At 34.2% G+C, this 11692-nt stretch overlaps 1 protein-coding gene across 1 annotated transcript; it reads right to left on the bottom strand.

Moving 5' to 3' along the window:
• Positions 1 to 155: 155 nt before the first annotated feature.
• On the bottom strand, positions 156 to 9102 carry LOC137408265 (uncharacterized). Its single transcript, XM_068094715.1, has 6 exons — positions 8973 to 9102; positions 7431 to 7518; positions 6043 to 6194; positions 3169 to 3247; positions 1899 to 2059; positions 156 to 501 (listed from the first exon to the last, which is right to left on the bottom strand). The coding sequence occupies exons 1-6, from the start codon at positions 9043 to 9045 to the stop codon at positions 365 to 367; spliced, it is 690 nt and encodes a 229-aa protein (XP_067950816.1). The 5' UTR covers positions 9046 to 9102; the 3' UTR covers positions 156 to 364.
• Positions 9103 to 11692: the final 2590 nt, after the last annotated feature.

The raw sequence follows: 11692 nt of genomic DNA on the forward strand, positions 1-11692 counted from the left end.
ATTTCACTCTGCCTATTCCAAGAAGTATTTTTGAAGGTTTCCTGCGAGACACTTCCTTTTAGATACCATTTAACAGGTTTGCTACTGCCAGATTTATTAAGTAACAGGTTTTCGTTTAGCTGTCTAATGTGCTAAATTTTTGCAAAACAGCAGCATAAATGTACTTTTTGGATTATTAAAATATCATATCTGCTTTTCTATAATGAGTAAGAGCTCTACTAAAGCTCAAAAGCTACCGGAAGGTAAGAAAAAACAAAGCAAATTTAACAAAAGTTGACCAAAGGTATATAAAATAACAAAACATCTAAAGAGAATATTTGGAATAATAACAGCGAGTCTTGAATATTGAATAACAACTTTTCATCTAATTATAACAGATGCTGCCAGTGTCTTCAAATATCCCACATCGATCGGTTTGAAATGTTGTGCCCCCCGGTGCCACAAAGTTATAGCTTTGGGCAGTTGCTGTATCCAACCATGTCCATTCTCGGCATGTGCTGTCTACAATTCATGAGTTTCCAGGTTACAATGAAATAAGTTATTCAGCTCAAGTCTAGTTATAGGAGCACTAAAGAGTGGATGAGCTACAGATTATGTAGGCTTTCTCCTCTAATTCACTTTCGTAGTTATGCATATGAAGAAATCATTATTTTGGTGTTGTTCTGCATATTGCACTTGCCTGTAAACAAGCACACTTGAGATGATGATGTTACTTTTAGCGGTAAAAACATTAAAATGATGAAGTCATCGATAATTGCAAAACCCCATCATGACGTGACATTTCCCATTCTAAGCTTATGTTGATTATAATTGGTTAGCTCTATTTCCAAAAATAGGAAAAATGGAAGCAGCTTGTGAATTCATGAAGAAGTAGCAAAAGGAAAAGCCGATGCAGATTTCTTTTGTTTCCTAATGCCTCTTGTCAAACATATCAAATCTACCCGCAGATCTTATCTCTCTAACATCTGTGTAGCCATTTTAGTATGGCCACAGCTTTTAAATTGGTACATCAAAATATTCCATCATATACCGTACAGACAATCTATTTCATAGTCTATGAAGATTTGCTATAACAGTTGATAGCTTTGCTCGTTGGCGTAGTTTTTTGTTAATTCATACAGGGAAACCCGACTTGCTCATTATCTAGAACTAAATGCTACAGCCTAATTAACCAATTTTTGACTGAGAACCTCTGGCATGTTTTTACTAATTGAGGCTAAGAGCTCTTTTTAGTATTGACTAGTATTTATAGCGTTTTGTTGGTAGCCATCAACAGAATGATGTTTCTCGTTACATACCAAAAGAAAGAAAACAAAAATGTGAAGACAGAAATCAGGAATTATTGAGTGACAACTATTTCTTCAACAACAAATAAGTTGTAGTCATACCTACTAGTAGTTACCTAGTCAATCTGCTAGGTCGAACAAATAGGTTGTGGTACTAAAAGGTGGATGTAGCATGATGCGTCATAAATGTGGAAGAATAGATATAAGTATCTATTCAAGTTATGTGTTTTATATTATCAGTGTTTGTAGCATTTGTATATTAATGTAAAAATAGGGAGCTCATTGTTAGGTAAAAGATTGAACCCAACATGCCTAGTAAGGAATGTATAAAAATGGTCGCAGGGCATAAAATTCCTCCATTTCTAAACTGTTAGCTAAGTTGAGATGCCAGAAAATATAGATTACAGGCTACGCACTACAAAGCAATATTTGAGTAATTAAATTTTATATTTAACTCCATGTGATATTTAACTCCACTGAAGCAAAATTTGTTTATGTTTTGCAGTAAATACGTTAATTTATAATAGAGTATGTAAATTTACATTACATTAACACCGATGATTACACTTAAAAATAGTGAATATGCATTTTTGTGCATAAATTATCACTTACTTGGCACAGTTTCAAATACTCCGTACTCAGTTATACACATCGGGCCAGAGGAGCAAAGCTGATCTCCTGTCTTCTGTATAACATAGCTCATCATCTCTGATATGGGGCAAGGGTTCTTAGCGAGGCACCCCAGAGTGTCATTCATAGTTGCACCTCTGAAACTATGGTTAACTTTGGTGAAAACTTCAATACAGCAAAAGGACATTCATTTTGTCAGGCTAGATAAGCATCTTTTGGAATAGGCCTGTCTCTATTTACAGCAATCATATAAATTAGTTTTAAGAGTTGTCTGCTCATGTCGAAAAAATCAAATTAGACAACTCCTTGATAGTTTTGATGTGAGTAATTTAAATAACTAGGTTCTACAAATGGTTAATAAATATTTATTATATACTACAATTTAAGTCATAAATTGCCAAGTATAAATTAGCTATTTTATTCATTAGTCTAACAAAAATAATCCATTTTCTGGTTTATTTCAAATATTGGATGCTAGAGAGGAGCAATAACATAGATGAGGCATAGATGTCTCATTTATGTCTATCACATGACAAGTTTTATTCTTGTCACACTTAACACACAGGTGAAAACTAGCGTCTAATAAGTATTCTTCAAAAATACATAAAATAAATGAACTAATTGACATGTACATGTATGTGCATGCTATGCCCATAAAGAGTTATGTACTCATGACAAAGGAGGTTTGCATAGAGTAGATAACCCTTTATAGGCTACCATTGTAGCTACGGAAATATACTCAAACTGCATTTTCTTTTAGCTATTAAAACTTACTTGCAAATTAGAATAATTTAGTTCAGTTTTCTTATAAAATTCCAAAGATAAAAGCTAATGTAAAAAGCAAACTTATGTAATTCATAAACAGCACTACTATTGGTAACAAGCAAATACAGCTTGAATTTCATTTGCTAATTTTAACGCCAACATTTAAAAAACTGTATTTAAAAGGCAAGTGTGCTGCTTCTTAAAGTTTTTTTGTAGAATATTATTGTTGGCTACAAAAAATAACCAAAAAATTTTAGTTTGTGTGTAATTTGCATAATCTAATGCATAAATTGAAAAAAAAGCATTTGGCAAAACAAATATGATAACAAGTAAATGGTAAATACATTCTGAAGTCGTTGTACAAACAAGTTTTGTGGATAAGTCAGTTAGGCTATCATAGAGGTTGAATATTTTTATGAAAATCTTCTTCATAACTTCTCACATAAATGTATCTGTTATATATATACTAATTATCAGAATGACTCACCTATCACTCGCACAATCAAACAGTTTGGGAAGGTCTCCATTCAATGCTTGTCTCAAGCACTTGATACTTCCACTGCAGTCTATATTGAGATACAAACAATTAAATTAACATTAACTTATAACAATACACGCTATAAAAGCTGACTCCTTTTTACTAACATATATAAATCACCGTCTATATATTTCTCAAAATTTGTCGTTTGTAGGATTGATTGTCTGGATAGAGATCTTAAAATCTTGGATTAAATATTCCGTACTGAAGAAGATTTGATCTCTAACCATGACTCTCATCAGTCTGACGCCTTACCCACTAGACTACAGAAATCGAATTGCTAGCTTGCCAATATAAGTCATTATATGAGAGCAAATACCTAACTGCTTTGCGTATGACGGGTCATAGCATAACGTCATGAGATGCTGTTCACTCACATTATTAAACTGGCTAACAGCGAGCAACCCTCACTACTTCTCATTGTTTATAAGACAAAACACTTTTCTCATGATATGTAGTTTGAAAGTTAAAATGGCAAATGTTGTTATATGTTAAATTTTTCATTTTTTTATTCAAAGACTTTTCTATTACCTGGGCAACGCCGGGTAGCACAGCTAGTTTGCTTATAAAGTGATGTAATTTGTGGCATTTTGTTTTGAATTTCTGCAGTTTAACACTATGAAGCTTTATTTTGTATACACAGCAGATACCGGGTATCTGATATCCTGATCTCAGACTGTATTAATAACTTTTAATTGACTGAAAACACTTAGAATAGCACAATTCCTTTTGAACTGAATATAATTTCAAATTCAATTTTCAAATTGTAGCAGACAAGGGAAAAGCAGAAATAAAATTGAATAAATAGTTCTTATTTTACTCTCACACAAAAAGTGATGTTTTAGAGATAACTGAAGAAACATAATGACTCCAGCACACCGAGTCTGATAGAGTGTGTATGTGTTATGAATAGAAAAACATATAAGTTTTAATGTAGTTCTTTTGGTGCCAAGGAGAAGCTTTTGAGTTTTGTTTATTTTTGAGCCTTTATTACCAAGAACTTTAATCAGTATGTTATTAGAAACTGATTTCCTGTTAACAACCATTTTCTGTTTCTTTGCTAGTTTGAAATGTGTTTAGTATTTTGGCAATCTCTTGAAAATTAGTGGTCCGATCGATTTAAAACTTTGAAATTGTACTAAAAACATATTACAAAGCAACAAAAATTTTGAAATCTCAGCTAAACCAGAAGTTAGGAAACTGCACAGTCAACTTTGTTGGAGCATAGGATCTGATGAAAAAACAACATCCAGAATTATCACGATCCCAGACTTCAAGGTGTTAACCAGTAATATATCTTTATGTCAAAATTAGGTAATTTTAATTTTTAAATTTGAAACAATTAATAATTAATTAAACTCATTTTCTTTGGAGGTTTAGAATTTTGGCATGTATAAATATCACAGTGCAGTGAGAAGCGACAGTCGTATTAGTCATGTAATCTTCATAGTGCTTAACAGCGTGGCTGCAAGAATTCTTGCAGATCTACTTAAACAGAATATTATGGTTTAGTACTAAATAGTTTTTAGGCGAATCACACTGGTTAGCTGGTTAATGGCTGGTCATTAACTTAATTTTAACCATAAAAACGGCTTTTGTCAGATCAGATTATCTTAAAGCAATAACGCCTCCAAGAGATTCATTCCAGCGATAAGTCTAATTTATTAAAGGGAGTCGCCTCCTCGCAGTTCTATTAGTAGCGATTGTAATTAGGTGACTCATTGATGAATGTATACTAGTGCCTACCAACGCAAAATATGAAACGCTGGCAACAGTTTCCAACATGTCATAGTGTTTGAAGTGATTGAATGCACAGACAGTATATTAAGTGTATGTCTTTATTACATGGCAACATGACGAGAAGCTTGCGCACCATCTGCATCTGCAGGAGAAAAAGTATATACGCAGGAAAACTTATACCGATCACTAAATGTGCTATCACTATATTTTTATGATGCAGTTAATACACAAGTTTGTATCATCTACAACATGGAAACAGGGTTTCCATTTTGTTTCTAATGTTTTATGTTTGTGAAAAATGGAAATAGCGTTTGCGAATGATACGCAATAAGGTGCCACGCAAGCTATTCCGTTTTAAACATTTTCCATACTTCAGTCATTCCTATTTCAATTTGAGCACGCTCTGCTAAGTGCGACAGAAATGCATCGGCATGACTTCTAGAGTAGAATTTCTTATGTTTGTTAACAAAACTTCCACGTCAATCCGCAACATGCGAAACTCTGTTACAACACTTATCATATAATAACTCAACACACGTACAACTCCAAATCTGTATAACCCACACAATGGAAACATAGTGTATAGTCAGTTAAGATAGCAGAAAGCTTTTGCACAAAGCTAAATAATCTTTGAACACTAGTTAAAGATTGACTTGATTAATTAAAGAACATGCCATAGTTTCTATTTCTCTAAATATGTTTTTTTTTTAATTTTGTTGATTAATGTACAACGGAATAAAGTAAACTAGAGTCTAGAACTTAAGCGGCAGAGATGGTTGAATATTTTTGCTTAAATGCACATGGCAAAAGTAGTATTTTGAGACAATAAGCTACCGTAGTTTGCTTCTCTCTGAGAGTCAGAACTTAGAAACACACGAAAGAGTTTACTGGCTTTGATTTTTGCCAGATACCTTAAGATACTTTTAAAATAGCACAGTTATCTGCCATAAAACTGCATTGAAAAAAATGGTTACTTCTGGACACTATTTTTAAGTTGCGGCAGGTCTCAGTTTTTGGCCATAGAACAATTACTTTAAAACTTTCCTGACACGAACTATTCATAAAAAGCTATTCCAACATTACCTGATATTAGCAAAGGTGACGGTTTAGCAAGGTCATTGCAAGCGATGGGTCCACTGCCAAGGTCAGTCAAGAGAACTTTGAGTGCGACCAGCATGTGGACGGGTTGTGACGGCCTGCATTGCTGCAGCAGCTCGGAGATGCTCTCAGGGACACTGAATAAATCATAAGAGTTAGCTATCAACTGAATTGACAAAACTTATGTACAACTGTTGAGTGTTTTCACCATAGATATAGCAAACACTATATCTATGGGTTTACTATATCTATGGTTTTCACTCTCTGTATAATTTGCTGTAATGAATAAATCAACTTATAGACTCATTCTTTCAGTTTAATAGGGAATCAGCTAAACACATTAAAATCTTTTTCTAATGATTTCATATTAGATCAAAGTTCTTGAGAGATTTCCGCATAATGGATGCATGGCATGCATTGCATGCTAATACTGGTACATGTATAACTCTATGGCTAATACTAATACATGTATAACTCTATGGTAAAAACTGGTACATGTATAACTCTATGGCTAATACTGGTACATGTATAACTCTATGGCTAATCCTGGTACATGTATAACTCTATGGCTAATACAGTGGCATGTATAACTTTATGGCTAATATTGGTACATGTATAACTCTATAGCTAAAATGGACTTGGAGTTATTTTCCCTACTCTGCTGAAAATAAGATTTTTTGCTGATATTCCTACCATAGAATCCAACATTTTGATCATATTTAGGACTAAGATTGGCGCTATATCAAAAACAGGAAAAGAGGTTGCTGAAAAATTTCTGCTCAGAGAGTCTCCTAGACTAAGTAAATGGAGAAAATGCTTTGAATCTCAGACTCGAAAACAAAGCCATTTAGAAGAGGGCAGGTAAAAAAGTTTGCGAAGTTTACACAACTAGTGAAGTTTTCAAGTCGTGCCCAGGCTATTTAAAGCATATGTAGTACATATGAGTTAGAATATAGCAGACACGGATATTGCAATATTGTGCTTTTTAATCAAATCCAAGATAATACGTTATGCAAGCTTTTGTTCAGTTTTTGATGCAATAGTCAACCATAGCAATACCCAATTTTATGGCTCGACTCAAATCTAGACGCTTAGTTCTTACTGCCATGCACTCGTTGTTTTACAGTTACATGCAATGAGAGCCTCATGTTGATCCCTGAATAATAATAGTAATAATAATAACGACACTATAAAGTGTGAATAAGAGTGAAAGTTGTGAGAGTGTGTTTCTCTGAATCTATTCATATTGGTGATTTTCATGATCACCTACATATCATAATAAAAACAATAACAATAGTACTTGCAACTGAAGCTAGAAAAATGAAAACATTGGCATACTAGTGGCAAGGTCTTCCTGAGTAAGGCAGACTCACCTGTAGCATGGCATGCTAATTTCATTGCTGAACAAGTTCTCATGCAAATCAGCTAAGCTCTTACGGCACGTTGTCACTTCCTGTAGACCTGCAGAGGAAACCACAGGTTGATGAGAATATCTCTCATATGGGCAAATGATGTCATGGTGGTTATTTTAGTTGATTGAAATGTAAACTAGATCAGTTATTTTGAGATTGTTTTATTATTTTATAGCTGGGTGATTCATCTACAACGTATGTTAATACATCCTACTTTGAAAAATGGGAAAGATTTATTAATGTGAAAAGAGCAACTATAAAAACTAAACAAAAGTATTGTCAACAATCTAAATTTTTTGTTTTTGTAAAACAAAAACAATAAGTATTAATTTTTTATAAAACAAAATTACATATATAAATAAAACATACAAAAAGTATAAAATATATATAAAGTTAGTAAATGTATTGAAATATATTTGTAAATTTTAATACATACAGTAAAATCTATTTGATAATACATGTATGTCAGTTCAAATGAACATTACCATCAGTTATTCGTGCGAGTATCTGCATAATTGCTGTATTTTCATAGTAAGCTGGAAGGTGTTGTCGCAGGTGTTATAGTGTTGGTTTACCACGCAGAGAATCAGGAGTTTGATTCTTGCACAAGGCAATATTTTTTCTCAATGCCCAAGTGGAGCTTCGGACAAAATAACGGACAACATTTATAACAATATAAAATATCGCAATTATTAAATCTCATTTTGTCATTGTGTCTGTCTGTTAGTCTGCGTTTCCACGTTTTCTGGCTGATTTCGTTCAAACTTTACACACACGTGCTCCATGCCTTCCGACAAATCGCCAACAATATTTGGTTTTAAAACTTTGTTTAGTTCCTAAAAATCAGCCTCTTTAACACTCAAATGACTGGAAACTCAAAATTGCGTTTTGCCTGAATTAAAGACAAAGTCCTCAAAAAATGCCTTCATGATTTGTCGTCGTGAAATCAATGTGACAATTTGGGTAGAAAATCTTTACAAGCTATGCAGGCGAACGGGAAAGAAATCTTGAGCATCACAAGCTATAAGTCAGAGCTATAAGCGATGAAGGGTTTGATATCACTAACATCACAAATCGTTTACCCACGAAAATTTAAAAATGATGTAGAAGACATATACATGTATATTTTACACAAAATATTAGCATCAGTTCTATTGCACATCTGCTTAAAAAGAATGGCTGCCAACGGAGCCCTTCGTTTGAGAAACTGCTATAATAGCGAAATGGCTATTGATTGATTAATATTTCATTACCAGTGTGCAGGAGTTATTTGCTAAAGTGAACTAAATTTAATTTTTGAAATACACAATATATTTCATAGCAGTATGATGCACAAATAAAATTAATTACTTTTGCTTTCTATAGAACATACATAATGCACTGCTTTTCTACAAAATGAAATATAATACGGAACATTAACACGCATGTAAAACTACATAACTTGATGAAAAGAATTTTGCATAAAAAAGCATGCGCTGGCATAATTATCCAGCGATACAGTACCTGATCTCACAGGCACTGCGAGAATAAGAGAGTAGGAAGCTCCAAGCGTAGCTAGTACTAGTAGATGGAACATGATGATTGCTGCACAGAACCCTGACACACTTCACGAAGGCCTGACTGCGTCTGACATTCAATTTACCATAGGAAAGGATGACAGGAGTAGCAGGTGATTGATGAGTGTCATTAATCAAGAGATTTATGAATATTTTATCCATTTTGAGAGAGAAGTCGTTCCCTTTGCGTCTCACCTTATCGGTTTCTACGATTTATGTAGGCTTGTTCATAAGCTCTGCGGTTCTCTAACTGCCGCTATATTTGTCATGAAATGCAAAAAAAACTTTTAGCTTTAATCAATTTTTTTTGCGAAACCTTACTGTTTGAGTTTTCTGAAAGCCCTACAAAAATATACATTGGGTTGCGCAAAAGGTCCAAAAAAGGCGAGGACGTCAACAGAATTACTCAGCAAGGAAGATTTTAAACTGAAATATAACAATTCTAGAGTAAACTATCAACCGCTCAGCCAATGCATACACAAAGAGCAAAGCTGTTTATCTTGAATAATAAACCCCACTTTGTCAGCCTGTGTATGTGCGCATCCGTTGGTCTGTGGGGTTTTACATTTTTTCCGGCTGATTTCATTCCACTTCACAAGCATATGCTCCGTGCCTTCTACTGGGTCACAAAATATGTTGGTTTCAAAACTTCGTCTAGTTCCTGAGACACAGCGTCTTAAACACCCATTTGCCGGCTATCTGATTGAAGATTAAAAAAAGTCTGGCTATTGCCGAGCTTATAGCCCGTCTTTACTATAATGGAGTCATGTCAGCCAATCAGCAGTGTTGCCTTAGATCTATCTAAGATTATCTATAAATCTCAAAGATTGTGTGTCCAGCTATAGCTTTCGAAATCTTGGAATGCAGAATTCGTATCACAGAAGATTTGATTTTTAACCTCCTGTTCATTAGATGATATGCTAAACCACTGAGCTACATTAGATTAATAGACCTAGTGGGTGATATATGCTGCAATATGGGTAAAAATATGCATACCGCTCTCTGTTACGGCGCAATGCCATTTTTGCTTGCTCTCAGGGCTCATATCAGTAAATGTAGCAATAAGTTACTTGCCTACTCAAATTAGCCATTGGCAACGTGCCAGACTAATGGCAGGGAGCTACATTACCTGTCACTGTTTATAAGCTGATCTTTAATACCCGCGCAACGTTGGACATTTCGCGAGTTAAGTATAGATGTTAGATTGGTCACAAGCTGTACATCTTCAGCTGTTTATTGCTAAATAAACCATGATTGCTAGTAAGTTGTTAATCCCGTGCGACGTAAGAGATGTGTAATAATTTCATGCACAACTATTCCACAATGAGGGAAGATGACGGTCTGCCTGCCAAATAGAGTACCTGAGCTCAACTCCCATGTGAGACAATGCTTCTTTTTTAACACTCTTAGCGTGGCTTCGGTCAGTCAGATGGTTACAGCTTTTATTATAGTAAACATTGTGACTTTTTGTGGCTGTCATAAATTTATATGACACTATGTAGGCATTTTAAAATCTTTATCATGTCAGTAAAACTCATAAGGTTCTCACTATTTTTTATCAACCAAAGGCTGTTTGGACAGTCAGTTTTATTTATAATTTGGCTACAAGGAGGTAAACAAACTGTTGAATAGACACTGCACATAAGACAGATTAAAGAAATAATTAAATTTACTTTGATCGTAAGTTAAAAGATAATCATGTTTTTTTTTCAAGCGTTCCAAAATATTGCCCTTAAATCTCAATTATAGATAAGAGATAGATGTAACAACTAACCTATACACTGTAAGCTGTTGCTGCCATTATTTAAGGTAAATTAACTGCTGTGAGATTTCATCTATTTTTGGCATTTATAAGCTAAATGAGCCACAGCCTGATATCTTTAGTAAGCATAGAAGACTAAGAAACAGTTTTAATTATAGCTTGGCCGGCTTTACTCAGTGTGGATTATCTGTGAATAATATCAATGCTAACGGGATTTAGAAATTGTTTACTCAATAATTCAGAGAATACAACTTCAAATTTGTACATAAATTCCTACTCATTCACACAATAAACACTACAATGGCAAGGCACTAAGAATAAAAATATGATTGTCAGTGTTTTTTGAGTCACTAGAATTTACTACTAGAGCATGTTTGTAAGTTTAAATATCATAGTAAAGTTAGGGAGGAACTTTATAAGCCTCTGTTCCAATAGGAACTGTCAGTCTGCAAGGAATAGAAGAAAACTGATTTACATATAGTGTATAAATGCGCAGCAGAGACATTAGTGTTACTGTTGCTGAACCTGCCAAAATCTAATCGTGTAAATTGCAATTTTGCTCTAGATGTTTAACCCACTAAGCTAACTGTCAATGCACCTCCTCATCCTCATGACATAAAACAAACATGAAAGTGAAACATTGGCGTCCAAAAAAAAGGCGAGGACGTCAACAGAATTACTCAGCAAGGAAGATTTTAAACTGAAATATAACAATTCTAGAGTAAACTATCAACCGCTCAGCCAATGCATACACAAAGAGCAAAGCTGTTTATCTTGAATAATAAACCCCACTTTGTCAGCCTGTGTATGTGCGCATCCGTTGGTCTGTGGGGTTTTACATTTTTTCCGGCTGATTTCATTCCACTTCACAAGCATATGCTCCGTGCCTTCTACTGGGTCACAAA

This window comes from Watersipora subatra, chromosome 11 (genome assembly GCF_963576615.1).
Source record: "Watersipora subatra chromosome 11, tzWatSuba1.1, whole genome shotgun sequence".
NCBI classification, from domain to species: Eukaryota; Metazoa; Bryozoa; class Gymnolaemata; order Cheilostomatida; family Watersiporidae; genus Watersipora; species Watersipora subatra.

Excerpts from the sequence above, each read along its gene's own strand:
- LOC137408265 (XM_068094715.1), bottom strand. The coding sequence starts at position 9,045 with ATGTTCCATCTACTAGTACTAGCTACGCTTGGAGCTTCCTACTCTCTT. Across the intron at positions 7,519-8,972 it reads CGCAGTGCCTGTGAGATCAG|GTCTACAGGAAGTGACAACG; the intron begins GTACTGTATCGC and ends TTTCCTCTGCAG. Across the intron at positions 3,248-6,042 it reads GTCACCTTTGCTAATATCAG|ACTGCAGTGGAAGTATCAAG; the intron begins GTAATGTTGGAA and ends ATCTCAATATAG.